The following is a 27,532-nucleotide window of genomic DNA, read 5'->3' as shown; positions in this document are numbered from 1 at the left end:
GATGCTCCCCCCGCTTCGGGCTGGAGCAGGAGTGGGGAAAGGGGTCAGAAGCAGGAGGGAGGCGCGACGGGCATTTTGAGCACTTCTGTTTGGTGCAGAGACGGGATGCCCTCCCACCACCCCCAGGACCGTGGAAGCAGGGCAGTCCCGTTCCACCCAGCCACCCCCCAGCGCCGTCTGAAGACAAAGTACAGACGTACAAAGGAAGAGGGATGAGTGATGGGTGATACGACACAGCTCTCCTGAACAGCTGCTTAGAACAACACTCCCGCTACAACCAGGAAATCCAGATTCCAAAGGAGTTCGGTTTTTCATTTTAATGAGGCCTGCTTAACTTTCCCCCACAACCATGACTATGTCCCAGGGCCGCACGCCATTCCCTTTTGTGGGAAAGGGAGCTCTGAGGCCCAGCGCTCATGGGCACTGGCCCCACCGTCCGTGTTCCCCGGGCTCCAGTGAAAGGGCTGGTGAATCCGGCCGGCTGTGTCAATTTCGAAGACCAACATAGAAAGTGTTTTAAATATTCAGGTGATTACAGCTGAGACACTGGGGAAATTCAAGCTGCTGAACTAGCTATCCTGCACGCGTGTGAGAGCCGCCTACAGCGCCGAATGGCAACAGCATAGCCTGGTGGGACCACTGAGAGGAGAGTGGCCAAGTGTGGGAACAGGCGGCAGTCACCAGGCCAAAGACTCCAGCTCATGCTGATTTTTACTTCACAGATAAAAAGAGTCTACAGTCTGAAATCAGAGGTGGAATAAATCTGTGATGTTCAGCTGCGTGAAGGGGCTTGTTTTGTTTTCAAGATACAGAAGCATTAACTCTGAGACGCCCAGATGGCCTGCTCAGCTCTGGCTTCGCGAGAAGCTCGGCCTGGGGCCCTGGATAGCCGTCTTTTATGCATTTAGGGACCCGTACTCTTAAACATTTATCCCAAAACACTTAGGCTGATGCAGGTAAATCCACAGGATGTCTCGGGCATGCCAATGATGCACAAAATCGATAGGAATTAGGACGTTTTCAAGTCATCTGTGCGAACTAGCGAAGGGTTTTGACTGATTCATTCAAAATGAAAAGAGACCGGGGCTCCTAGGTGGCTCAGTTGGTTAAGCACCCAACTCTTGATTTCCGCTCAGGTCATAGTCTCCGGGTGGTGAGATCGAGGCCCGCATCGGGCTCTGTGCTTAGCTCGGAGTCTGCTTGTCCCTCGCTCCCTGCCCCTCCCCCACACCGCTCCTGCGCGCACGCATTCTCTGTCTCTCAAATAAATAAAATCTTTAAAAAAAAAAAAAAAAGGCAAGAGAGCTGGCCAGGTGCCCCCCAGATGAAGGAAGGCACTTGCTGACCGAGTGTCGCAGGTTAAGTGCTGAATCCCTAAACTGCACCTTTGAAACTAATACTACACTGTATGCTAAACAGAATTTAAATAAAAATTTAAGAGAAATGAGTCAGGTATAGCACAGAGAAGAGTCCAAAAGCTGAGGACAGGGAATGTGAGACGAGGGAAACTGCACAGTTTATACTTTTATTTTCTGTGTTTTATTACAGTGTTTTGACATCTGAGAGCCCTTTTGGCTGGGGAGAGACTGGCTAGCCACTTCCTAGAGGCAGCCAGGGGCCCAGCTGGGGCTCGCCAGTAACATGCCAACCGACCCATCCAGAGCCAGCCCTCCTGTCTGGTCTGCACGCCCAGAAGCCAACATTCCTCTGCCTTAAACATCCCAGGGCTGGGCACCGGCCCACCAGGGACCACCCCCCCCCCCAAGCTTGGAGGCCATGGAAATAATTCAAGTTGGACACCCTCTCCTTTGGAAAGCCCAGGAAAGGCTCTGGCCTAGGTTCTCACCTCGTCCCAGCCACTTCTGCCTCCTGACCACCCTGGTGTTTCCCCACAGGGCACTGCAAGCATGAAGTGCCTCCCATGTCATTATACTCAGGTATAATGAACTTGGTTTCCTGAGCCTCTCCTGTGTCTCCTCTTGCAGCTGCACCTGATGGAGCAACTCATGCAAGAACACAGACCAGAGCCTGCTTGTGTGACACATCGATCATGGGCGAAGCCCTGGAGGAACCTGCATGCACCACACTTAACTGAGCCCACTCTGCTCTCAAGACATTCCCACCGGAAGGACGGGCCCCGGACACAGCCTCCCCCAGCCTCCCCTCCTCCCCCCTCCCCCATGCTTACAGAGGGTCAGTACTGCACCAAAGGAGAAGACTGGCTTTTTTATTCCAAATATTGAGCAGTTCATAGCCTTAAGGATTTTTTGAGTAGAGAATAAAAATGTTTGATATCACACACTAGAAAGCAACTTAATAACTTACCAAAAAACTTTAAAATTCACACGCCTGGTTTCCAGAGAAATCGCTCATCCATCTCCTTTATTACAATGTTTTCTAGCTTTGCAGCCAGCACGACACCGTGGGGCTTACAGTGATTGGGATCATCGCACCAGCATACACAAATACAGATCAAGTGTTGTAAATTAAATATATTTAAAGTGGTGATCTCAACCTAGAAGTGAAGAGGGAGTTTCCCTTTGAAGGTATAATCATTTGTCCATGTACCAGGTATGTGTATTTCCCCTCATCACACGGGATGATCATCTGATGACGCCACGTGGAGGGACTCATCTCCACAGGGCAACTGTGAAATGTGTGGTCCAGACGCAGCATGACCACAGGGTTACTGGGTAATAAGTGTGTACATACAGAAAACCAGCTGATAGATGCATGAGTGCAGCCACATACAAATCTCATTTTCGGAAGCCACAAGGAAGGTGTGAATGTTACAGCCCCTCCAGGGGTCACACGCCAGAGGGGACACACAACCGAGCGTGTCACCTCCTGGAAGGCATGCTCTGTTTCGGAGTGCAGCGGTGCGGAGGTGTAAGGTACGTCAAAACTAGGAACGCAGGGTTGCAAGCTCTCCGACGTCCACGTGGAGAGTGACTGCCGCTGGTCGTCCTGATGAAGGGTACCGCAGGATGGCACAACGTAGGACACACCACCCCTCCTCAAAGCCGGATCCTCCCCAGTGCAGGGGACAAACTATGTCAGCCTCTGCAGGCATGACACCTTATGCTTAGTTCACAACACTTCAAGTTCACCCCGAAGTACCCTCATGACAGAATTTAACGTAGCCTCTAAAGGTCACTAATGAACAAGCCCAGAGTAGTTAAGGCAGAACTATTTTTAATTATTTTTAATGCCTCCAAAAGGGAATCTGTGCATGCGCGTTTCGATTCTAGGCAAGTCTGTGACCAGCGACACACACATGTTTGCCGTTCTCTGTCGGGCCTGGCGGACAGTTCCGTGAAGGCACCCCTTGCTATCAGAGGCCAGCAGCTAGAATGAAGGCAACACCTCTGGATTTTCTTTCACAGAAAGAGTAAAATTTCATTCAACTGTTGCAGGTTCTGACTCTCTAACAATGCGATTCAAATAGGAAAGTATTTGCAATCATTGGAATAAAACACTCTTTAAAAAAATAATACTTCAAAAAGTAAAGCAAAATCTTTTACCAAAATAGTTCTTTCACTTTTCAAATTGTTCTCTCCAGAAGCCAATTTTATAAACAAGTAAAGGAATCATCTTCTGCCAACGTAAAGAACGTCCCTCGAATTATTACTTATCCACTTGCCCTTAACTCGAGCAGGCAAAGCGAAGGAAAATAAAAAGCATTACCCATAAGCTCCAAAAGAAGGTCAGTGTTATGAGATATACAGAATAAGGCTCTCTGGATAGTCTAACATCTCTATTGTTTTAATGTATTCATGACAGTTATAATAGAAAGACTATGGCTAAAATGCTCATAACAATAAACCCAATCAGAGTAAAGTAATAAATAAGAGTATCTACAAAGAACATAACGTCTTGAAGCGATTTTCGTAAAACCACCTAGTTTCTTTCCAGAGCTCCCAACAAAAATCGACATCACCACCACATGGCATGAGCTCTGTTCGAACCCACATCGACAGCACCACGTGGCTGGAGAAGGGGGGCTGGCAGAGTGTGGAGCTCATTCCAAGCACTGCCCTAGGAATGCTTACTATAATCTGAATTTAAGGCATTGCAAAGTTACAGAGAGGCAGACAAAGCACATTCTAAATAAAACGCCTGCCACAGATGCATTAAGGCATAGATATTCCAGCCTTGGGCCACAAAAATGGGGGGAAATATACCAACTAGGTTATCTTTAATCAAAGGAATTAAAGAATTTATGGCCTCACCATCAGCCCCGTCGGCAAATACTGCAGGGAGACACCCCCAGGCCAAGCCACAGAGGCAGGTCTCGGGCCCCTCAGCACACACTGCCACGGATGGAAATGGGCCCCTCCTCGACCAAAGTCCCGCGCGTCTGGCGTGCCTCGACCGAACAGTCATCGGTGGGGACCCCCTGGCAGCCACCTCTCCCCGGGAACCAGTAAGGGACCGCGAGAGTGGACAGGGTGGGGCAGCGCGGCGACTGGCTTGAAGCCACCACCGAGGGATGCCTTCCCGCTCTGAGTGCACCCGACGCCTCGCCTATAAAGTACACCCTTTGTATTTCACTTAGAAAAGTCCACCCCTGGGGGCCACGGGAAAGGGAGAGAAAGTCCCCTCAGATTTCTCTGCTCTTAAGCAAATGACCGCACATCAGGCTCCCGAGCTCCTGCTCCGTGGCTACCAAAACCTGTCCTTTAATCAAGGGTGCTGGTCTTCACATGATGTCAGGAGGTGGCTTGCGACATTTTATGCTGAGGAAGAATGAACATCCTGGTTTTCAAAAGGTGGCAATGGCTCTCTCCAAAAGGTGAAATTACTGAAGGTATCTGAGCAGGGGAAGTCTGAAGAATGGCTTCTTTTCAGCAATGGGAAAACGTGGTCAACCACTTCACAGAGTCTCACGTACCTGGAGGGAGAATGGACAACGTCATTGCCTCCGAGGGACCCCAGGCCAGGTCCCCTGCGCTGTGCCTGGAAGAGAGATCCATGGCCCTGGGGAACAAACCACCCTGCTTAACACACTGGCAGTTGTTCTAGAATGATTCCTCGCTAATTAACAGGAAATCAACGAATGTGCCAACTAGGACTCACAGAAGGCCCCACGGGCGAGGCGGGTGGAACCTGACTTGGCTTGAAAGACCGAAGAAGGGGCACAAGCGGGAGGTGGGGGACGGGAGGAAATCAGCGTGACAGCGGGTGTCCAAGCCTGGGGGGAAGAACCACCGATAAAGCCTCAGAGACTGCTCCACTGTGCAAGGAAATGACCCTGGGCCTTGGGCTAAGGAGACACAGACTTGACCTTCAGCTCTGCCATTTATCAGCTGAGTGACCTTGGGCAAATGGCTTCATCCCTTCTAAACCACAATCTCCTCAACTATAAAGGAAAGGAAAAGAAAACTGACCCTGTGTCCCCATGAGAATTAAATAAACGTATGCGACAATAAAATAACTCATATTCGGTGCTCAGTGAATTTATTCAACATCCATTATTAACATTAACCCTCGCTAATTATTAGCCTTAGGGAAGAAGCTTTAGCTAGCACGAGGGACAAGACCTAGGATCCACTCCCACCAAGCTTGCTGTGTAAACTTGGGCAAGTGTCTTGCCCCCTCTGGGCCTCAGGCCCTTCGTCTTTATGGAATATGGAGTTGGACTAGACGGGTGTTTCTCGACGTTCCCCGCAATATTCTCTCCCTCCATTTTCTGTGTATTCCCCAAGAAGATGTTGCGTCTTAGTCTCTTTGGCCTATACTACAAAAAGAAAGTTGCTGTACTGAACGTGCCTTTTCAGACCTCTGGGCGCCTCCAACCAGAAATTCTGACAAGCCCAGACCTCTCCACATGTCCCCAGAGTCCTCCCTGAGAGCCACAGGGTCCTTTTCCAGTTCCAATTTGCTAAAAACCAAAAAGGCCTTTCGAAACAAACTCCAGGAATTAGCATGTTCTGAGGCATCAAATACCTTATTAACTAAGGATGAGAGTGTGTATTTAATAATTGACCCGCAAAGGGCTTATAAGGAACATCATGCTTGCACAGAATGGGGAAAATCTCCCCTAACAAGCAAGAATTATGTCTTTCCTGGGGATTAAAACAAATTTTTAAAATACCTCCTGGCCTGAAGACCTATCTGTTTGAGTTCTGTGGCTGTGGGAGGCGGCCCCTCCCCGTGAGGAACAGTTCATGGCGCGCCGTCAGGGTGTGCGGCAGGCACCAGATCCAAACTGCTGAGTGCTCTGGGTGCTGGCCGGGCCCCATATGCACCCCTCTCGCACACAGGCCCTTGGGAGCAAACAGAGCTCCCACACGGACGGTCACAAACCACGGTAGCGAGTGCTGACACTCCCCGTCCGCCCGGGGCTCCTATCCATCTGATTTCTCAAACACAGTGTCCCAGGATCTGAAATGACCATCCCAAGTTTGGTGCCAGAGAGAGCGTGTGCTCTCCAGGGGATGGAGGGGCACTCCCCCCCCCCCCCCCCAGGAAGGGCCTCGTGTCCTAGCCCAGCATGAGATGACAAGGCGCCAAGTTCCTCCCACACAGAGATCCACCCCGGGCCGAGGCGCCTGAACCCAGAGTCTCAGGAATGGGATAACCCCACAGGGCTCCGGGGTAAACCCTTGCGGGGGCCGGGACCCCTCCTGCCACATCCCTTGTGACAGACCTGCCGCCGGGTTGCTGCCATTTCTGGGCAGTGTCTCATCAGTTCAGGTGCTTTCTGACCCTGAAGAGAGATCTCTTCGACCTTCCCCAGACCAGGAAACCCTTTCACGCGGGAGGGTGCTGCGCTGGGGAATGCAGGAGAGCAGTGCCCCCGATGCCGTTGGGGCCACTCTGAACGTGGCCGGGGTAAGGAAGGAATCCGTCCCTGCTGCTGTTCCGCCAGCCCGGAGGGGGCCCGGCACCGCCTCCTGTTCTGAAGGATGGAGGAGGCTCTTGGCTCCATCCTCCTCTCTCTCCCAGCATATCTTGAGAACTGCTTAGGAACAGCCATGACTGGGGGAAGGAGGCGTGTGGGGCGGGCCCCAGGGCCCCCTCCAGCCTACAACCACCCCCATTTAGGCTAAAGTAAGCTTGAACGCGCGTAAGGATCATCTTGGAAGTGAAAATGGGCTCTAGGAGGAACCTAAATCTCTCATCTACCTAAAATGCCCGGTGGGCAACGGTCACCGACACAAGGCCTGAGGAAATGCTCTCCACTCTCACAAGTTAGGAACCCAGAGCGAAGCACACCCCAAGTCAAGGGAGATTCTACAGCTGGCCAGGCTGCCTCATTTCAGACAGGAGCCCAATTCAGCCCACTGCCCAGGGAGCCTCGGCTCCGACCACAAGTATGAGAGGAATTCTGACAATTTCTGGTGAGAGCAGTGTGGCAGGTCAGTGTGTGAAGGCACACAGAGTTTCTCGTCCGTAAACACAGCTTCACATGATATTTCAATTCAATTACATTTCCAATTTGCACGCTAGGCTTTCAGTCCTCACTTGGCAAATCTAAACCACGAGTTTTGAAATTCATTCAATTCCACTCAGTAGCAGAACCTAACCACTGGCTTAAACTGTTGACTCAGAGGGGGCCCGATTTAATGCAGATTGTCCAAAAGTTAAGTTTTGGACAAACTACCAGGAGTTAAACTGTATTTCCTTTGTAGGAATTAAAGATGAAAGTATAGGCAACAAAGGACAAAAAGGCAGAGTGTAAACTGTAAAACATCTTTCCAAGATCAAGACCCTAACAACGTAAGGACACAGCAATCCCACAGAACGTGCACGGTACTCACGAGGAGATGTTTGTCTTTGCGTGTTCCTGTACAAGTTCTCCTTTGGGATTGACAGTAAATATTCTGTTCAAAGACACTCCTACTTGCTTATACGAATACACATCCTGTATTTGGGAAAGTATAAATTAGGGGGGAAAAAGTGCATTATAAACACAAATATGGGATATTTCAGATTTGATGCAATATTATAAAATTTTCATTAACCAGAACTCTGCTTCCAAGTAGTGCAGAGAAAAAAGTATGTCTGGATGTGAAATTATTAAATCCGTTTCCCCCTCAGGGCCTTCATGCGCTCAGCCGTTCGAGAGCTGAGCTAATGAGTAAACAACCTACCACATCCCCCTGCAATTCTTACACCCCTTAAGGCTATTCTCTGACCCATTTTCTCAGGCGTGGGTTTCAAAAGGGGAATTTTCTTACTGGGAAGTTAGTACCCAACTATATTATCCAGAATGCTAAACTCTCCCACAAATTTGGGTAGTACACATAAAATCTCAAAGCATTTCTTTTACCATATGCAACAATGTTCTGAAAACTTGCGATGCCAAATTTCACCGTGGTGCTAAGGCCTGGCTTTGTGGTTCCCTTCTGGTAGAAAGAGTCTAATCCTTTTGTTCTTGTTCTACTAAACTGGCAAGTGATTTGGAATTTGAAGTTTCTGGTCCCACATTTCAAGCTTAAGACTGAAACCCACCAGCCAATCTTCAAAGAAAACTAGAGGCCATGAGATAATTGAAAATCTCCTTACAGCTATGTCCAGTGGGAGGGGAATCTGACTCCCCATGGAGTTGAGACCCACCTTTCGGACGACTGCTGTCAGAAAAGGCGGTAATTTCAAGAGCTCTTTTATATACCCAATCTACTACTTACAGCCGGTCGGTTTCCAAAAGCAGCATAAAAGGGTTCTGTGTTTGGAAAAAACAGGTTTTTGATGTCTGTCAAACACTGGACTTTAAACTTCTCTGGCTTCTTCTCAATCACTTCTCTGTTAAAACAAATAAATAAATAATGGATCAGCTTCAGAGAAGAAGCTTCATTAGCATCAAACTATTTCTAAATTCACAGACGGTGAATCCATACTTTCAAGTCTGCCCACAAAGAAAATGCTAAGGACAAATGATTTTACTAAAGACCTCCACCAGTCATCCAAGGAACAAAGAATTCCAGACGTAGGAGAAGAGAGAACATCTCCAAACTCGTTTTATGAGGCTAATGTAGCCTCAAAAACAAAACTGAGAGAAGAAAAGCATGAGCAAAGTGTGGGCCAATCTCATTCATGAATGTCAGTGCAAACATCCTAAATAAATAGGCATATGCAAACTGACTGCAGCAGCAAAGCACAAAAGTATTATTCCAGGAATGCAAGAGTAAGTCAACACTTTAAACCAATGAATGTAGTCTAAGCCATTAACAGACTGAAGGAGGAGAAAACATACCATATTAATAGATATAGACAGGGTGTTTGGTACAATTCAACATCGCATCAAGATGAAAAATCTTAAACTCAGAATAGCAGGGCATACTCCAAACCCACAACACCCAGGTAACAGTGAAACAACAGGTGGCTGTTACCACCACTTCAACCCAACACAGTGTAGCCGGCACAGTGACGGAAGGAAAACCTAGTTACAAGGATTGGAAAGGAAGGAAAGAAAACTGTCACTATTCACACACACAAAAAAAATACATTAAAAAAAAGAGAATCTACAGATGAATAATCATCATTAATAAGAGATCAATAAGATTGCTGGGTATAAAAATCAGTGTAAAAAAAATTAATGTACAAAAATCAACTGCACTTTCATGCATCAGAAGAAACAAATTGGTAAAAATGTAATTCCGTAAATAGAAATTTAAAATTTTAAATGTCTAGGAATAAACCTAACAGAAGATGTGCCAGACTTTTATGGATAAAATTATAAGCTTTATTGAAGTACATTAGGGAAGACCTAAATGAAAAAATACACCATATAGGTGAATTGGAAGACTCAGTATTACAAGGAGATACTGACTCTCCTTAAACTGATGCACAGTTCATTGTAATTTCAATCAACCTCTCGACAGGATTTTGTCTGTATGTCTTCATAAAACTTGATCGTCACAATTACACAAGAAGAGCAAAGGCCAGAAACCAAATCACACATTTATGGACACTTGATTTATGAGCACAATGACAACTCAAAGCAGGAGGAAACGGGCCATCATGTCAGCAAATGATGGTGGTACAACTGAACAACCCTAGAAGGGAAACCAAAAAAAGAGAGAAAATGGGCCTCTCCTGCACTTAACATGCAACAATCAATTCCTGGTGGATTACACACTTAAACATGAAAGGCAACACCTTTGGATAAAATCACAGGAGCCTCTCTTCCTGCCCACAGCCAGCGAAGCTGTTTTTAATACACAAATAGCACAAACTACAGGGGAAATGATATGTTCAAGCACATGAAAAGAAGAATTTATGTTCATCACAAGCCATAAACTGGGGAAGGCTCTTTGCAACGCTCATAAGAAAGGCTACATATATAGAATCCATCACACACAAATCAAAAAGAAAATTGGGAAAACACTTGAGCAGGCATTTCACAGAAGATGAAGCCCAAATGGCCCATAAACGTACGAAGAGAGACATTTCACACCCACCAGACTAGCAAAAATGTAAATGGCTGACAATGTGTTGGCAAGAAAGCAGAACAAGGGGAGTGCTTATACCCCACTGTCAGTGCATAAATTGGTTCAACTACTTTGGAAAACAGTTCGGAATGACCTAGTAATGCTAAATATGTGCATCCTCTATGGCCAGCAATTCCAATCCTAAGTGTGTACCTTGGAGCACCTAGTGCCCGTGTTTCCCAGTGCAGACACACAAGAAACACTGCTTTTAATGGTAAAATCCTGGAAATGACCCAAGCATCCATCAGTAGTAGGATGGATAAACTGTGGTCGTCCTACAACAGGATACCACACAGAAGTAAAAGCAATGAGTCACAACTCTACTCAACAGTCATGGGAACATAATGTTGAGCGAGAAAAGCAAGTTCCAGAAGAACATATGATATGTTTACATAAAGGCCACATATGCGCACAACTAAGCATATTGGTCAGGATCACAAATACATGCGAGAGAACTGTTCTAAAAAGCAGGGAATGATTAACACAAGATTCAGGGAGAGTGGCTACCGTCACCACTCGGTGGGGAGGGGTGGGGGGTCTAGGACCTTTTGCTTTAGCTGGATGGTGGGTACACTGCTGTTCACTATTTGATTATCATTTATACCTCGCATGTGTTTTAGAAATATTCTTCTGTACCTACTCAAAATGTAATTTAGATGATGATGATGATGGTGGTGGTGGTGGTGGTGGTGGTGGTGGTGGTGGTGGTGGTGGTGGTGGTGGTGGTGGTGGTAGACTATCAACCTGAGTGTCACAAGACCCCAGGGCTGGCCCTGGCTCTGCAGGGACTTCCGTGGACTCCGCAGCCTTCCCTAAATGCAACACTTTTAGTGTTTTACATTATGGTTAGGTTTTACATTATGTATCTCAGGACCCTATGGCTGACTGTGATTGAGTCTCAAACTTCAATCCACTCAGGGGACACCATCCAAATTCAGCCTCCTGCTTCAATCGCAATTTCTATCTCACACACACACACACACACACACACTCAAGCACACTCCCCGGGCACGAGTGTGTGAGTGTGTGGCACGCGGAGAAGGATGTCTGCATGATATAGAGCGGGTAAGCGGTACCCAGTAAGAGACGACCCGTGGCCCTGTGGCCCCGTGCCACCCATGCAAGGCTCCTCGTGGGCAGTAAGGTACGCCGGGAGGAAGCAATGAGGACTGCTGACAAGTACTGAGGTGAGCATCCAGATTGCTCCTTGGCACAGCCTAGGTCTTCGGTGACCTGAATGTGCAAATAGTCCCTGGTCCTAACTCACCCTTGAGGTAATTTTACTCCAGCAAACAACAAAATGTCATTTATCCGAGTCTCAGAGCACCTCAGAAAACCCCAAAGGGAAAATCGTGGCTACTTGTGAAACAGCTTCTTCCTTCCCAGAGCTGGAGGCCAGCCTCTGTTGTTGCCAAACTCCAGAATTTCACATCTGCCCAGTAACCTAGTCTTGGGGCTTAGCAAAGGCGAGTTGCCTGTCGTCAGTGAGCCCCCCTACCCCCCATGAGACTGAGCCACACGTATCAGCAACATGCGCCGTACTCACAGAGGTTTGTGAAAACGATCTGAATTGCCCTGCCGCCGAAACACAAGAGGGCAAGTAACGAAAACTCAAAGCCAATTTCCACTTTAAAAGGAGAAGCTCCTGCACCAAAAGATGAGGTGTGGGAAACAGATTCCCTCAACTTCTCTGACATGACATGTTTCTTAGAATCATAGCATTTCAGGGCTGAAAGGGGACACCTGAGGTCGTCTAATCCAACCCTCGCATTTGGCAGCTGAGGACACAGACTCAGGACAGGGAGGCACCGGCTGGTCACACCACCAGCCAGTCGCCAAGCAGAGCCTGGGGCTCCCCGTCCCCACCTGCCAACTGCGTTCCACCCACTGTGTGGATTTGCCTTCATTCCAGTTGAGACCCAGGCAGTATCACCAGAAGTGCACCCAATGAAAGCATCTTGCTAGGGAAGGTCATTCTGGCTCATGGCAGACATGCCCATCAATTCTAGAAGCTCCGCAGGACGGTTGACACAGAGAATGGCTCGGGCTAGAATGTGGTGCTGGAAGGACCAGGCTGTTGGCCATATCTGTCAGGAGCCCCTCCAGCTCCAAGAGGGAACACACACCGGGAGGTGTCCTTGTTTGGTTTAATAATTCCTCACTGTCTTAAGATCGATCACTTTTGATAGATCGTGGACAGTGGTATTTAAATAAGAAAAAAATGAAAAAGATCGCCTTAAATGTGTATTTAGTGGTAGGGTATTAGAGTAATAATGTCAATGTTTTGCCTCACCTTGCAAATCTGCAGTTCTTAACACATGACAATGAGTCGCTTGCTACAAACTGTCAACATACATCAGGGACCCCATTTCATTACCATCTGGATTCTACTGAGGCCTATGCTCTCAGGACAACTCTAGGGATTTAAAATACACTATGGCATCCAGAGGTTTGCCTGAATTTCCTCCCCAGAATGCGCAAGTTTCAGTGTGAGATCTTTTACCACAAGAAACAAATTACAAATCACACAAAACAAGGCTGCGATGGAAAAGGTATCTGCAGAGCTGAAGAAAAACACCCAAGAGGAACCAACATGGTGCTTGGGGTCCATCTGGATTTTTCTGTTGTCTGCATGGGGAGCAGCAGGAAGCAGCTAAGCTGGTCCTCAAATTGAGGCAGAGCCTCTCACTGGGTCTTGAAGACAGAACCATCTGATACTTAGAACCAGCCTTTGGCAGAACCAACATCCTGTTATAACCACAATAGATGATGCTTTGAGAGCAGCCTGGGAAGCTGCCCTGGGCCTCAGGGTACAGGGAAGCCCTGTCTTCTCCTCTCCCACCCCAGGGGACCAGACTTAGTTTGGCTCAACTTCTCTGAATTAGGCTGTGATGGTGAAGGGAGGGGGGTAATCAGACATTGGCTAGTGATCATCAGAGGACCAGTAAACCAAATCGTGGGGGGCGCCAGGGGGCTCAGCAAGTTAAGTGTCTACCTTCAGCTCAGGTCATGATCCCGGGATCCTGGGATCGAACCCCGCATTGGGCTCCTGCTCAGCGGGGAGCCTGCTTCTCCCTCTCCCTCTGCCCCTCCCCTCTGCTCCTGCTCTCTCACTCTCTCTCAAATAAATAAAATCTTTAAAAACAACAACAACAACAAAATGTGTGACTAAAACTCCCAGAAAAGACAACTCCTCTGGGAGCCAAGGGCCAGGTAGGTGGTGGTGGCAGGTAGAGGGGCCACTTAACCCAGCCCAGGTCCCCGATTAGACGGAATGCAAGTTGACTCTCAGAGTCGTTAGGACTCAGCCCGGCCACGCCGGTGGGGCAGCCGCCCTCAAAGGGAGGACAGCAGGTGCACGGGCTTGAAGTAGAAACACTGTTCTGGAAAAACGGGGACCGTTCAGCGTGACTGAGTTTTAAAAACTGCAAAGGAGGGCAGGGGGAAGTCAGGAAGAGTCACGTGAGCCGAGCTAATGAATCTGGACTTGATCCCGAGAGCCATGATGAGCTAATGAAGGGTGAGGCCAGGGGAACAGAGCCAGACCTGCATTTTAGGGTGACCTTCCTGATGCCCACTGTGGGGCAGGGATATGGGTTGCATCAGAGCAGTTGAGAGGCTCTTCTCGCCAACACTTCCCGGGGAGGAGGCGAGGGGGCCTGGGGGGGCCCGCAGCTCTGGGGCGGGAGGTGGCTGGGCCAAGTGTCATACCTGTGCAAGGCCGAAAAGAGACTGCTTGGGCTCAGCAGCAGGGGCCCCTGAGGCAGCACCGTGCCCCTCTCATTGACCCAGTGCAGGTAGCCCCTCGTCATGTCTGCCATCCCGATGGCCCGTGCAGAACAGTAGAGAAACTTATAGCCATTTCTGAAAAAGAGACAAAGCATTCACGTGTCATGGCATCACACCACGGAACGGTTCTGCATTCACAAACGCTAACCCAAATGTTTCACACAGAATGGCACTGCCGCAAGCTTCCCTCCCCAGCCAAAGGCCACATTCTAGAAATATTCTTTTGCATTGAGAACGAAGCCTGAATGCATTTCACGGTCCCTTACTAAGCACTTTCGCTTCCCTCACTTGCTTTAATCCTCTCGAGAATTTCGTTCCGGTAGGTATTTTCCCTCCTCTTCACTGCTAGGGAAACTGAGGCTCTGTGCCAACTGGCCGACCTGCCTGTACCCACCGAAGGATTTCCCTCTCTCCAGGCCAAATCCCATCCCCCTGTTCCCTTGGCAGCAAAACTCCTTCAAAGGGCTGAGTATCTGCACTGACTGCACATCTCACCCCGAGAACCCGCTCCAAGCAGACTCGTTCCCCTGCCTCGCTGGCCCCGTAGGTCCCTGCGATGCCACAGTTCTCATGTGGACAGACTTCCCAGCAGCACCCCTTCCTCTGGAACACCTCCGTCCCTCGGCTTCCCACACAGGTCCCCTGGCTCTGTCTCCAACCAGGCTCCACGTGCACAATCCTGGGGTCCTGGGGGCACTATCCTCCTCAGCACCTGGCTCCCTAGGGGATCACACCCACTCCCCAAAGGCTTTAAATGCCACGTCCAAACCGAAGCAGTATACGATATTGGTGATGTTGTGATATAATACAGATGTACGTGGTCTTCATCTCGGATCCCAGCATAGAGCTTCTAAGCCCTTGTAACTTCCTGAGCAACAAGCCATTTATTATTTGAGACAAGCCCCTCCCTCCAACCTGATTTTATGCTAATGAGGTGGTCCTTGGAGAGCGGGGCTGGTTGCCATAGGAACCAACCATGCAATCAGAGGGTTGGTACTTTCAGCCCCACCACCACCCACACACACACACAAATCCTGGGAAATGGAGAAGGGCTGGAGATTGAACTCAATCACCAATGGCCAATGATTTGATCAATGAACCTCCACAAAAACCCTAAATAATGGGGTTCAGGGTTCAGAGAGGTAGGTGAATGCATCCATGTGCTGAGACACACCCCAACCCCCTGGAGGGGAGACCCTTCCAGACCTCGCCTCATGTACCTCTTCATCTGGCTATTCATTTGTATCCTTTAGAATAAACCGGAGTGTTTACCTAAGTTCTGTGAGCCATTATAGCAAATTATTAAACCTGACAAGGGGTTGCGGGGACCCCTGATTTGAAGCCAAGTAAGGCAAAAGTGGGGGTAAGCCAGGGACCTCCTACTTGCAGCTAGTGTCTAAAATGGGAGCTGTCTTGTGGGCCTGAGCCCCTAACCTGTAGGGTCTACCCTACCTCCGGGTAGTTGGGGTCAGACCTGAATTGAATTGTTGGACACCCAGTTGGTCTCTACACAGAATTTCAGAATTGCTCCATGTGACGGCCCCATGTGTTGGGTGTCCGCAGTGTTGGGAGTGAAAAACAGATCACAGGGTTATTCTTCTATTAAACACAACTTTCCTACTTTATTAGGCCTCCATTTCACGTTTTTTAACCATTGAAAGCTTAGTGTCCAAAATGAGATGTCCTGTTAATATAAAATACATACCATGTTTCAGAGGCTTACTATAAAAACAGAATAGAAGATCTATCCCATTAAGAATTTCTACATTGATTACATGTTTAGATGGTAATAGTCTCCATACATTGGACTAAATAAAACACACTCAACGTTTTTAAACACCATCTATACATGGCTGTCTCCTGAATTTATACTTCCAGTCCAGGCCCCTCTCTTCATCTCCAGGCCAACGCATGCAGCTGCAAACCCCCCATTACTCATGGGGTACAGGACAGTACCCCCCACGTGATGCACCCATAGCCAAACATGCGCAGGCGCTCCTGCCGCGACCTCCCCACTCAGCGCACAGCACTCTCGCTGGCCCAGGTGTGAGGCCAAACCTCAGGATCACCTGGGTTTCTACTTCTCCTCAGAACCACCCCCCTAGCCCCCCACACATCAGCAGGCCTCCTCATTCTACCCCAACAAGGACCCCAAACCACCCCCCAAGTCCCCTGTCCCCGCCACAGTCCTCATGCACACCTCTGGGACAGGGCCTCCTGCCTCTACTCCCACAGCAGCCTAAATCAGCTCCTGGCCCCACACACCAAGTGTGCACACAGAAAGAAAACTCAAAACCCACTCATATCGTGCTCAAAACCCTTCAGAATCTTGTTATGTCCCTCAGATATAATCCAAATTCTTTGCCATGACCTACAGGGCTGGCGAGACCTGGTACCCGCCCCTCCCTCCCACCCTATCTGCTCTGTCACTCCCGCTTACCAGAAGGGGCCCCTGCCAGTCCTGCGAGGCACCATGCCCATTCCTGCACTGGGCACCTGCACGTGTTGTTCCTCCCGCCTGGAACACTGTTCCCCACACTTCAGGCTCGCTCCCTCCTTCCCCTCACATCACCTCCCCAGAGGACCCTTCCCTTGCCCCTCTATTTAATAAAACACACCCTTCGCTTACCCTCACTCCAGACACTGAATCTCTGCTCTGCTTTATTTTTCCTAATGGCACTCATCACTAATATTAGAGGATAGTTCCTTGTTTGACAGTATCTCTCATGAATCGATAAGCCCCCCGAGGGCAGGGACTTTGTGTCATTCCTTGCTGTAACCCCAGGGCCAAAAACAGTGCTCAGCAAGTCACAGACACTTAGTAAATATTTGCTACATGAGCGAATACAAACTACCCACTTCCAACCCAGCTTATTGTTCCACCATGGATATTTTATGCTGGTCAAGGAACTCGTCTCTACACTTGCTTAATAAATACATTCTTTAAAACCAGGAAACAGGAAAGTTTTAAGACGAAGAGAATCCAGAAATACCAGCTTGAATACAGGGATGCATCTGAAAAATGCATCTGAAAATCAAGCAACTTTTTTAATTAAACATCTTTGTATTTTAGCTGTCTAATTAATGCAATCTCCAAAAAAAAAAAAAAACCCACTCTGTATATAGCTCTTCACATCAAAGTTCCTAAAAGCTGCCACCTGCAGGGGCTTGAGATGCTAATTTTATTCAAAACTTGATTTTCAAATACATTTCATGGTCTGATCAGGCCACTGCCTTGTTCTCACCATGCAAGTATTCTGCTTTGTTCAAAGGCCGTTACTAAACTTGGCTGGAAAATCAGCTTGAAGACGTCCAGTGTGGGGCAGGGGGGATGTTAATGCTTGTTGGTAGCAGAGCCTTCACCCCCATGAAAGCCGTCTGTGATCCCATCAAATGCTCAACGGCACCAAGTCACCAAAGCTCACTCTCGAGTGAGCCGCTTGGGGTCAGACGCCGCACTCAGAAGGGCAGGATGCGCTCCTCCTGTCAACGCACCCCCAGCGGGCGCTCCGGCCCTGGGCCCAGGCTGGCCTCGGGATGCACGTGCGGCTGGCCCAGCCCTGCCCTTCGGGAAGAGAAGAACACGTGGGGAAACCTACCCTCGACAGCAAACGTGGACTACAACACACACACGGATCACACTTACCCTCTCATATCTCAGCAACTTCAACAGGGCTTGGGGAAATACCAGAGCCAAAAAGGAAGAACATTCCACGTCCAGGCTTCAAACTAACGGTTTCTCCATCTGTCCCAGCCTCTGTATCTCTCTTAAAACACTTGGCCCAGGCCGATATTAAAGTAGCTTGGAAAGATTATCTTTGGGGCTATTTGCCAAGATAAGCTTCTAGGCTGAAGTTTCCCCACTCCTGACATCTTGGAATGGATAAATAATTGTTGGGGGGCAGGGCAGAAGCCCCAACAATGCCACACTGTGGGATATCTAGGCAGCAGTCCCGGCCTCTACCTGCTAGGTGTCCGTGACACGCCCCAGGAGGGACAACCAGAAACGTCTCCAGACATTGCCATGGGTCCCTGGAGGCCAAAATCGCCCTCAGTTGGGAGCACTGTTGTAGAAAAAAGGACCTCCGTAGCCCCATTTTCAGGCCTAGAGGAAGGAAAATCACCCGCTCCCTTAAGGATGGAAGGCTCTATGCCAAACTCAGACTTGTGCTCAGCCCGGCCTCTGAGGCCCCCTGCCCGGAGCCCCCCTTTCATGTTCACCACGCACAGGCTCAGCTCTCAGCCCCACCTCCCATGACAAGTGTGCTTCTCTTGAAACCCTGCTCGCCCAACAAGGCTCAGCCCGAGCGCCCCCTTCTCCTTGAAACCATCTTGGAGTTCTCGTCCCTCCGATCAGAATTAATTTCTCCCTCACGTCCGTATGAGAAACCTGCATCTCACCGCGTGACCCCCTCACTGCCTCATGACAGGGGTGCTATCTGCTTCTACAGGACCCCGAGCTCCCTGGGAGAGGCGCACCTGCAGCCCGTACAGCACCCACAACAGCCCCTGGTGCGCAGGTTTGCAATCAGAGTCTGCTCAGTCCCGGGGTTCTCCCGGAGGCCCGGCCTGGAAAAGTTCACCCCGCTACAGCACACAGCCTGGTGACCGCAAGCCTGCGACCCGCGGCACCAAGCTTCTGGCCTGGCAGGGATCCCAAGGCCTAATTTTCCCATCTTAGAGATGAGGAAACCAAAACTGGGAGTGGGGACGAGGTCTGCACATCCAGGGTGAGCTAAGGGCTGTCACCTTCAGAACCCAGGCCCCCCGAGCCCCCAGTCACCTCAGAAGACCTCGAGTGGAGGGGAGCACAAGCGCTATGGGCAGGAGAAAAGAGATCCTACCGAGTCTGCTAGTGAGGATTTCCGCTTTCGGCATCCTGGCTTCACACGGCGCCCTCTTCAGGCCACAGCATTCGTTGTCGCCACGTTGTCGCACCCACACCAATTTTTAGTTACGCCAATATAAAAAATATGCATCCAGTAAGGTGCAAAATCAGAGCAATTATTGTCCAGAGTTAGCCCCCAAAAGACCCACTGGCTCAATGATCTAGATATTTTAGGAAACAGTCCCTTACTTTCCTTGTACTTACTGAACATATTTGAATGGGAGGGAGGGCTTCATGTCTTCCACTGGTACTTGTTATCGTTGGTTTTTTGTTTTGTTTTGTTTTGTTTTGTTTTTCGAGAGAGTGCAGGTGAGGACATGGGGGGGCAGGGGGAGAGAGAGAGAATCTCAAGCAGGCTCCATGCTCAGCGCGGAGCCCGACTCGGCGCTTGATCTCACGACCCTGAGATCATGACCTGAGCTGAAACCAAGAGTCTGACGCCTAACCGACTGAGCCACCCAGGCACCCCTTCTTTTTAATCAATAACCAAGCAAGCTATTTTCTACCCTCTCGATGACCAAGGTGACAATCAGCCCTAAAGACAATTTCTCACAGCTGACTGTATTCAAATAGGTAATTACATTTGGCAAAAAAAAAATAAATAAAATTGCCCTCATTCTCTGTTGTTTTCAGGCAAGAGGCTATCTGCAAGACTGGTTTTCCCATTAGATAAATACTGCAGTGCCTAAAATTTAAGTGCAGCCTAAGTTCAGAAAAAGCAGGGTGAAGACAGAGTGATCAGTCCCCAAATCCTGAAGTTAGCATCACGTTCTTAGTACTCCAGCATGCTAAAGCTCTCTCTACCTAGGCCTGCGGGCAATCACAGGAGGACATGAAACGAATGACCTGTACTCACGAGAAGAGGGAGTCCACACCGTGACCAGTCCTGAGTCCCTGCCCCTGTCCTGTGGCGGCCGCCCAGGGCCCTGGAGGAGGAAGCATGTGGGGCGCTGCCAGGCTGGGGGTTCCCTCGAACCGACAGTCAGCCACAGGAGCGTCACAGTGAGCCCACCTGCACTAGCACTCCCAACAAGCCAGGCCGAGCCCTGGGCGTCCACAAAGAGCTCAGTCAGGAGGTAAGTAAGAGCTGCCCGGGACTGCCAACTCTGGGAAGGCATGGTGAAGACTATGGCGTCTGCGCTGGGCATCACAAGCTGAAAAATGCTGAGGCAAAAACCAGAGGTACAGGCATGGCAGGCAGAAGCCATTGTTTGAGTGTAGGTGGGAATATGGGAAAACGAAGCGTGGACCTGGATTACAGCAAGAACGTCTGGGGAGAAAGTTGGGAAGTAAGGGCCTACCCTAGCAGAAGGCCGAGAAAGGAGCCTGCACCTCCGCCCAGAGGCGCTCAGTGCAGGCCCCTGAAGGCCACGGCCAAACCGTGTTTGCACCGATCGCTCCGGAAACTCTGACCGTCACTGGCCTGTCTGGGTGCACTGAGGACACACACCAAACTCAGTGGATGAATAAACATCAAGCTCCTTCCTCTCAACCAAACTGAAAATGCAGGAAGTATTCTGCACTCATCACAGACCCTCACTGACAGACCTCACTCCCCGTATGCCCACTGGTCAAAGTCAAGAATGTTCAGGTGTTCTCTGGTAAGCTACCCTACTTTACTTCCCAAAGAGGTATCTTTTCTGGGGAAGAAAAAAAAAATGCAACTGGGCCCTTTTTTCTTTTTTTAATGTACAGTAAGAAAAGGAGTAGATTTATGTTCCAAAGCCCAAAATGATTCAGGCTGTGAGCTTCTCGGTATCCTGACTCATGAGGGCTTCTTCCAGCTAAAAATAGATGCAATCTTCAGTGTCGTGCAAGTCCAGGCAGCTCCTCAGTGGATTAATCCTTCTCAACGAGAGAGAGGTCAGCCACGGTGAGGCTGTGGGGAAAGGGACCAGCACACACACCATCCACAAGACTGCAGATGGGGTGTACCTTTGCAGAGGGCAATCTGGATCTATTGTTCAGAAGTTCAAATGCGTTCATCCTCTGACCATCAATTCTACTTCTGGGAATCCACTTGACAGCAGCCCCTCCCTACGTGTGTGCGCCTTCTTTATTTATTTATAGGCTCATCACACATGATAAACACTCCATGTAAGTGCTTAGGACATCAGTCTTGGACCTAGTGAAGAAACTGGAAACTCCCTCCTCCATGCATCAACAGAGGACTAGTTAGATACAGTACAGTTTATCCATATTATACAGCATGTGCCACACTGGAGAACGAGGGAAATCTTACACGTAATGAAACAGAAAGACATATTACTAAATCATGGAGGCGTGCGTGGGTGTCCGGGGGGGGCGTGGGGAGAGCGGAAATGGATTTTAAGGACACCGAGACAGAACCAAACTGTTCACGGCGGCTCCACATCAGGGAGTGGGTTAGCCTGGCGGTAGGGCCGAGAGGAAGACACAACCTTTCTACTCTCAAATCTCTCTCATTTTTCTTATTTCTCTTCATTTTTTTAAAGAAGCATGTATTACTTTTGTAATTTTTTGAAGAGGACATCTGGAAAAGTGAGGTCAAGCCAATGAGCGGGGCATCTAAGAGATTAGACGCTCTCAGTCCCACCAGGGTACGAGGCCCCATCCCAGCCACCCCACCCCCACTGCAGCGTGAGGCCCAGGCAGCCAGATGCCATGTCCACTTCGTGACATCCCAAGCACCTGTCACTGGGCTGAGCACACAACAGGCACTCAATAAATGCTGGGTAAGTGAATGAACGAGGGGCAGGAAAGTATGCTTCGGTCATCCGTGCTCACGGAATACGGGCATAGCTCTGAGTGCCCAGCCCCCACCCCCCAACTGTCACCTATGTGGGCCAGAGGTGAGCACATCAGCTTGGGAATCATGGGCCCGGTTTTCCGGCCTGACCTCCACTATGTAATTCCTCACCTTCCTCAGCCAGGGAAAGGAGGGGCTGTCCTGCGCTGGCCTGAGGCACCTTCCAGCCCAAGTGGCTGCAGAACAGAAAGCATTAGGGGTAGAGTTTTTGCGGATGAGGAGACTCTAGTCCACAGAAAGATGGAGAAAGTGACGAGCCAGTGTGGGGAGGGAGAGACCCCGAAGGCCCCTGACCTCACAGACAGACCAGGGCTGAAGGTGCCCTGCCTCCTGTCAGCAACTAAGGGAATGCGGACCCACCACTTCTGAGGGAACTAATGATATTAATTCTTATAGTAATTTTGAAAAGCTAGTAAGTGAAGTAACACGTGCCCGACACAGGACAGCAATTTAAGATCTACCCTCCCACCTGGGCACGCCGGTGAGAGGGTACAGAGCAGGCACTGTCCTGCGCTGTGGCCACACAGCAGAGGACCCGCCAGGCCGGCAGACAAGATGAGCACCGCAGCTAAAACCTGCCTGGAATCTGCACCTCTTCGGCCTAAACTACATGGCTGGGCAGCTATCAGAGGACCATTACCTCACCTCATCTGAGGAGATGGGTCCTCAGTAGGAACTGAATCTCAAGCCCTCCCCTCACGCCGCCACCCTTGTTCGGCCAACAGTTTTGGAGTCTCCTATCACTTCCTTTCTTGTCTCTTGGCACTGAATTCACACTTGGGAGTTGGCGGGATGAGCACTCACTGTGTTCTCAGAATCCTCCACACCCCCACTGACCCCGCTTGACTGAGGTGCATTCCTCTTGCAAGTCACGTTCAAGGTCCAGGTTCCGCGGGCAGAGTGTCATGCACGCACCAACAGCACACGGGAGATGGGGGCAGGCACCCGGTACTTACTGGCTCACTTTATGGTACAGCTTAGCGATGCCCTGGTGGGTCCAATCCTTGCCCAGGGTGGGCAGAATGTGGCCAAGAGTATCTGATCTAAATAAAGATAGAAATGAGAAAAATAGAATACAAGGGGCATGACAACAGGGGAGAAAGCCCATTCCAATTCACTGTACCAGAAACACCTCATAAGATATGCCAACAAGACCCATGACTTACTTGCTGGAGAGAAAGCGCAAACCTAGAGCAATCAGAGAATGATCACAGAGGGGTACATGAGCACACGAAAGGGCACCTTCTCGCGGATCACGCATCAAGTCCGTGACTTGCTAAATCAAAGCGGAAAGGGCACCTGAAAAGACGCTCCTGGGAAGCATCCACATGAGCAACATCTGGGAAACAAGCACCACACCCCAACCACGGCCGTTTAGGGCAAAGATCGAAGATTCCACGGCTGCACCAGAAACGGAACTGCATGAGCCCCACGGCACCACAGAGAATGGAGATGCCGGACCCGGGTCCCGGGGCCCTACAGGAAGGTGAACTCGCCCATGGACCCTGAGGCAGCCGGACCTACCTGGTGATGGTCCCATCGATGTCTGAGATGATGACTTTGTCGTCCCAGTTCCACAGATAGATGGTGCCTTCGCAGCGACACGTGCCTTGGTACTGTGTGGTCACGCTGAACACCACGTCGTTGGGGCCATTCTTCAACTTCAAGCTTTTCTGAAAAAGATGAGCCATGTGTCCACTTGAGGGGAAGGCCCAGACTGAGGGCTATTTGGATTCCATTCCATGAGATGCTAGATTAGTACTATTTTGTAAACTCACTGACCCTGGGCCGCTATTATACTTCTGCCTACAGATGAGGATGGTTCTTTCCAGGATTTGGGCCACCTGAACCCAGCTCTCCCCATAGGCCCCCCTGTAAGGCAAGCTCACCCTCTTCCTGCAGGGTTGAATGACAGGCTGGGAGGCTCGCCACGGGAATCCCACCTTCAGAACAGGACACACTTACTACTCCGTGAATAAATATGAAGGGCCACAACGGGGGAGACAAGGCCAAGTGCGGAAACATGTTTTCCTGAGTAACCGCAGACCCAAGGAATTCACAACAGATCCGGAAAGCAAAATTACCTTTTTGGCGGTTTTGCATCTCATTGCGGGGACCCCCTCGTGCATGCCAGCTGGCTGCCTAACCCCGGGTGCCCCCAGCATCGCTGGCCTGAGCCACGTGCCACACAACTGCACAGAGGCTGCCAGGCCGAGGGGCGTGCTGGTGGCGTGAAGTGGGGGTCTGGCCTGACCCTTTCCCGTGAACACCATCACAGCTTAGCCTGGCCCCCCACTCATTCTTAGGATAAAAGCAAAAGAGGGCGGATACTTGCTCACTGGCTGTTCACGGGAAACAAGGTCCAGGGAAAGAAGGGTCCGACTAAAACTGATGGTACACCCCCACAGAAGAGGACCCTGTGACCAGGATGGCCCCCTTCCACCCGAAACTCTCTAAACCCCAGCACAAGTGTTTGATTTCCCCCAATTTAGGAGATGCCCTGGAGTCGACAAACATCTCTCTAAAAATGGAAAGAGCCTGTGAGATTCGGGTCTATCAGTCATTTACATCTAAGGATAAATTAGCTTCCTCAGGCTGCCCTCCTCCAACACTTGAAAGCTCCAGGGCTACATCAGGGAAGACAAAGGGGAAGCGAGGCTGTGGGGTCGGCCTGGCCAGGGGCTGAGGCCGGGCTGGAGAGCAGGAGGGGCACCCAGAGCACCAGGCCGCTGCGTCTGGGTGGCCACGCCACGGCCAGTGCCTGTGAAGCCGGCGAGGGAGGAGCGAGACACACACCAGTTGCTCTGAAGTGAGCCGAAGGGTCTTCCTGTAGCTGACATTGGACAACAGAGGGAGGTGGCTTGCACTTGATGGTTTGGCAGCTGTGTGCTCTTCATCACTGGAGGATGATTCATGCTTTATTCTGGAACACAGAGTGATGTAATCACCAATTAGGAAATGCATCTGGGTAGCCATTAAAAATGCATTAGGCCGGAATCAATGACAGAGTCAATCGGGTCTCTCCCGAGTACCGTCTCTCGGGTGGTCATTTACCATATGCCATTACATTTATCAATGAACGCTCACTAACTCCCATTCATATGCCTCCTGCATTATTTATCTGGGGCTGCCGCTCCTCATTCACTTCCCTATTTCCTAGCTATCATCACTCTATTTTAAACCAAGACGCTGCTTCTTCCTGATAAACAGGGTTAAGCTCCCTCCTCCCAAGGAGGATGCCTGTAAACATTCTCTTCTGTTCCGGGTGTAAGGCTGCAGGCCAAGAAGAAGTCCAAATTTCCACACATCCTGAGTGATCAGGTCTGTTTATACCTCTCCAAACACCCATCTCCAAAAAACTAAGTAACTGTAGGACTCCCCACCAGGTGAAGACAAGGAAGCCCTGAGCAGGCTGTCCCACGGCCAAGGGCTATGCACGTCATCTGCCTGTGCAGAACACACGGGGCCAATGCTCCCAACTCTTCCAGAATTCTCCGTTTGGTGAAGGGCTGGGGGTTGCAGGTGGGAAGCAGGCTCTCTTTCTTTAACCAGCTCTTATAAAGCCTATTGGTTGTTCCCTCAATCAACATCCTGCTATAGCATAATCCCCAACCCAGCAGCATCAGCTCTGCTCCCTGAGACCATTACCTTCAAAAATGTCTTGCCACTATACAAAGTTACAAAGTGTTTGTTAAGGCTGAGTGGAAAGGGCTGAGTCGGCCCCAAGCAGGCACATCCCATCCTCAGGTGCACACCTCCCTGCAAAGCTTCCTGCCCGGGACATCCCTTTATGCAAGACCGACACGTGTGGGAGCTCTATTTTATCTTTTTATCTCAATGTGCTCTGACCTCTCAATGCTCAAGTCCCCCTTGTCCCCCGGCCTCCTCCAGCCTCCCATTCTCCCCCACCTCCCTTCCGCTGCCCGTGCAGCCTGTTGCTTTCTCATCCCGTGTGTTCCTTCCAGAGCAGTCCCTACAATCCAGGACCATCCCAAACTAGGGAGACATGAGGGAGGACACCGTCACACAGCACCCACTTCTCTGCTATTTCTAAGAGGAGACGGGCCTCTTTCCACATCTAGAATGAGGGGCCCTTCCCTAAGCACCTGCTGCCCCAGCCCCACGAGAGGGAGACTGTGGGCTGCAGGCTGGCAGACTGGAGCTCATCCACCTCATGCTCGTTGCGCTGTGCCGGCCGCCGTCAATACGGCAGACAGACCGGCCCCTGCTCTCCCCAGGCGCTTTGTCTAAACCATCACAACACAGCAGGATACGTGCTCTGATGGGAAAGCAGACTCAGCCACCACCAGGATACGGTGACTGTGGGGAATGAGCCATGGGGACAGGTCGCTGTGTCCACAAAGAAGGACAGAGCGTGATGGCTAGTGTCCTGCTTGGTACATGGCAGGGCCGGGCTACGTGCACATGAATCTAACCCGTGACACTGTGTTTCTAGGTACAGTGAAAACAGCCTGGGGGTTAGAACCTGAGAAGCCCAGGCTGGAACCCCACAGGAATCAGCTTGTTACCCTCACAGACTGCTCTCCTTTCTGCCCTGGTTTCCTTATCTCAAAATGTAGAGGAGCAAACCGCATCACACCCACCAACACACTCAGGGTACAGGCAGGTAACAGACAGAAAGAGCCAGACTGGGAGACATGAGCCCCACTCACTGAAGTCCTCATGACTGGAGAATTCCTCTCGGGGCCTCTTGCTCGTCTGGACAATGACATGTTCCAAAGCAACAGAACTTTCTGGTTCCCCACCCCCCCGCCCGACTCTAGCGAATGATGCCGGTTCTTCTGAAACTATGACCCATAGATTTCCCGTTGGGGAAGACATAGTCCTGGAGCCAACCCGGCCAGACATGTGCCCAGGCGGGAACCCAGAGAAAGACCAGGCTGCAGGTCCCTCACTGAATCGGGAAACGGTTCTGCTCCGACCAACCAGTCTGGAGTGAACTGAGATCCAAATGTGAACCAAAGCTCTCATGACACCACACGGATGTGTGCCTCTGCTCAGAGGGTGAGGAAGCAAGGCAGAATCACTGTTCCTTTCCATTTGCTGCTTAAAAAAAAAGAAAAAAGAAACCCACCAACCCCGTACAGCACGCCATGTTTGAGGGAAAACAGACCCAAACACTGCAACGGGAGTCGTACACTTGGCTGCTGGGAGAGCCAGCTTAGGGCAAGGATGCGGCATCTGAGGACTCTGCCACCCCGCACAGAACCGGCCCCCTGCCCGAGCCCAAGCCCCAGCCCCCACGCTTGCGAGGGCTCGGGAGCTGGTGCCCGCTTTACACCGCCGCCAAGAAGCAACCAACAAACAAAAGGGCTCATCTCACTTGAAAGTCTGTGTTCAGAGAGTAGCTGTGAACAACATCTAACTTAGCACTTGTCACCGTGCACATTTTTCAAATAGTACTTTAATGATTTGTGTGGTGACAAGCATTTTGCTCAATTAGGAGACTTCAGGGACTGCTCTGTCAATCAAGCCTGTCAATTAGAAGAGCACTCCAACGCCTTCTCTCCATCGGCTGCACGGATCCAATTGGGAGGCTCAGCGTCTAAGATGCCAGTAAAAATTAAAAGATTTCCATTTCTCCAAAGAACTCTATGTTAATACCTT

The 27,532-nt window shown here is 50.1% G+C and overlaps 1 protein-coding gene across 2 annotated transcripts in view; it reads right to left on the bottom strand.

The window, feature by feature from the left end:
• Positions 1-2,353: 2,353 nt before the first annotated feature.
• The window catches only part of LPIN1 (lipin 1), a 70,305-nt gene continuing 45,126 nt past the window's right edge, over positions 2,354-27,532 (bottom strand). Inside the window, exons 14-20 of one of the 2 annotated variants that reach the window (XM_028099432.2) lie at positions 24,701-24,827; positions 23,429-23,577; positions 22,861-22,947; positions 14,151-14,303; positions 8,637-8,751; positions 7,767-7,870; positions 2,354-4,894 (exon numbers count right to left, since the gene is read on the bottom strand). In XM_028099432.2, the coding sequence (XP_027955233.1) occupies positions 4,735-4,894; positions 7,767-7,870; positions 8,637-8,751; positions 14,151-14,303; positions 22,861-22,947; positions 23,429-23,577; positions 24,701-24,827 (895 nt within the window). In that variant the 3' untranslated portion in view covers positions 2,354-4,734. The remainder of the gene's footprint in view (positions 4,895-7,766; positions 7,871-8,636; positions 8,752-14,150; positions 14,304-22,860; positions 22,948-23,428; positions 23,578-24,700; positions 24,828-27,532) is intronic. The other variant, XM_028099433.2, reaches the window with a different exon arrangement.

This window comes from Eumetopias jubatus, unplaced genomic scaffold (assembly GCF_037043125.1).
Source record: "Eumetopias jubatus isolate StellerSeaLion01/CBP00866 unplaced genomic scaffold, mEumJub1_p1.0 scaffold_9, whole genome shotgun sequence".
In the NCBI taxonomy this organism is placed as follows: domain Eukaryota; kingdom Metazoa; phylum Chordata; class Mammalia; order Carnivora; family Otariidae; genus Eumetopias; species Eumetopias jubatus.
The sequence above is the reverse complement of the archived record's forward strand: the minus strand, read 5'-3'. Positions and strand labels throughout refer to the sequence as shown.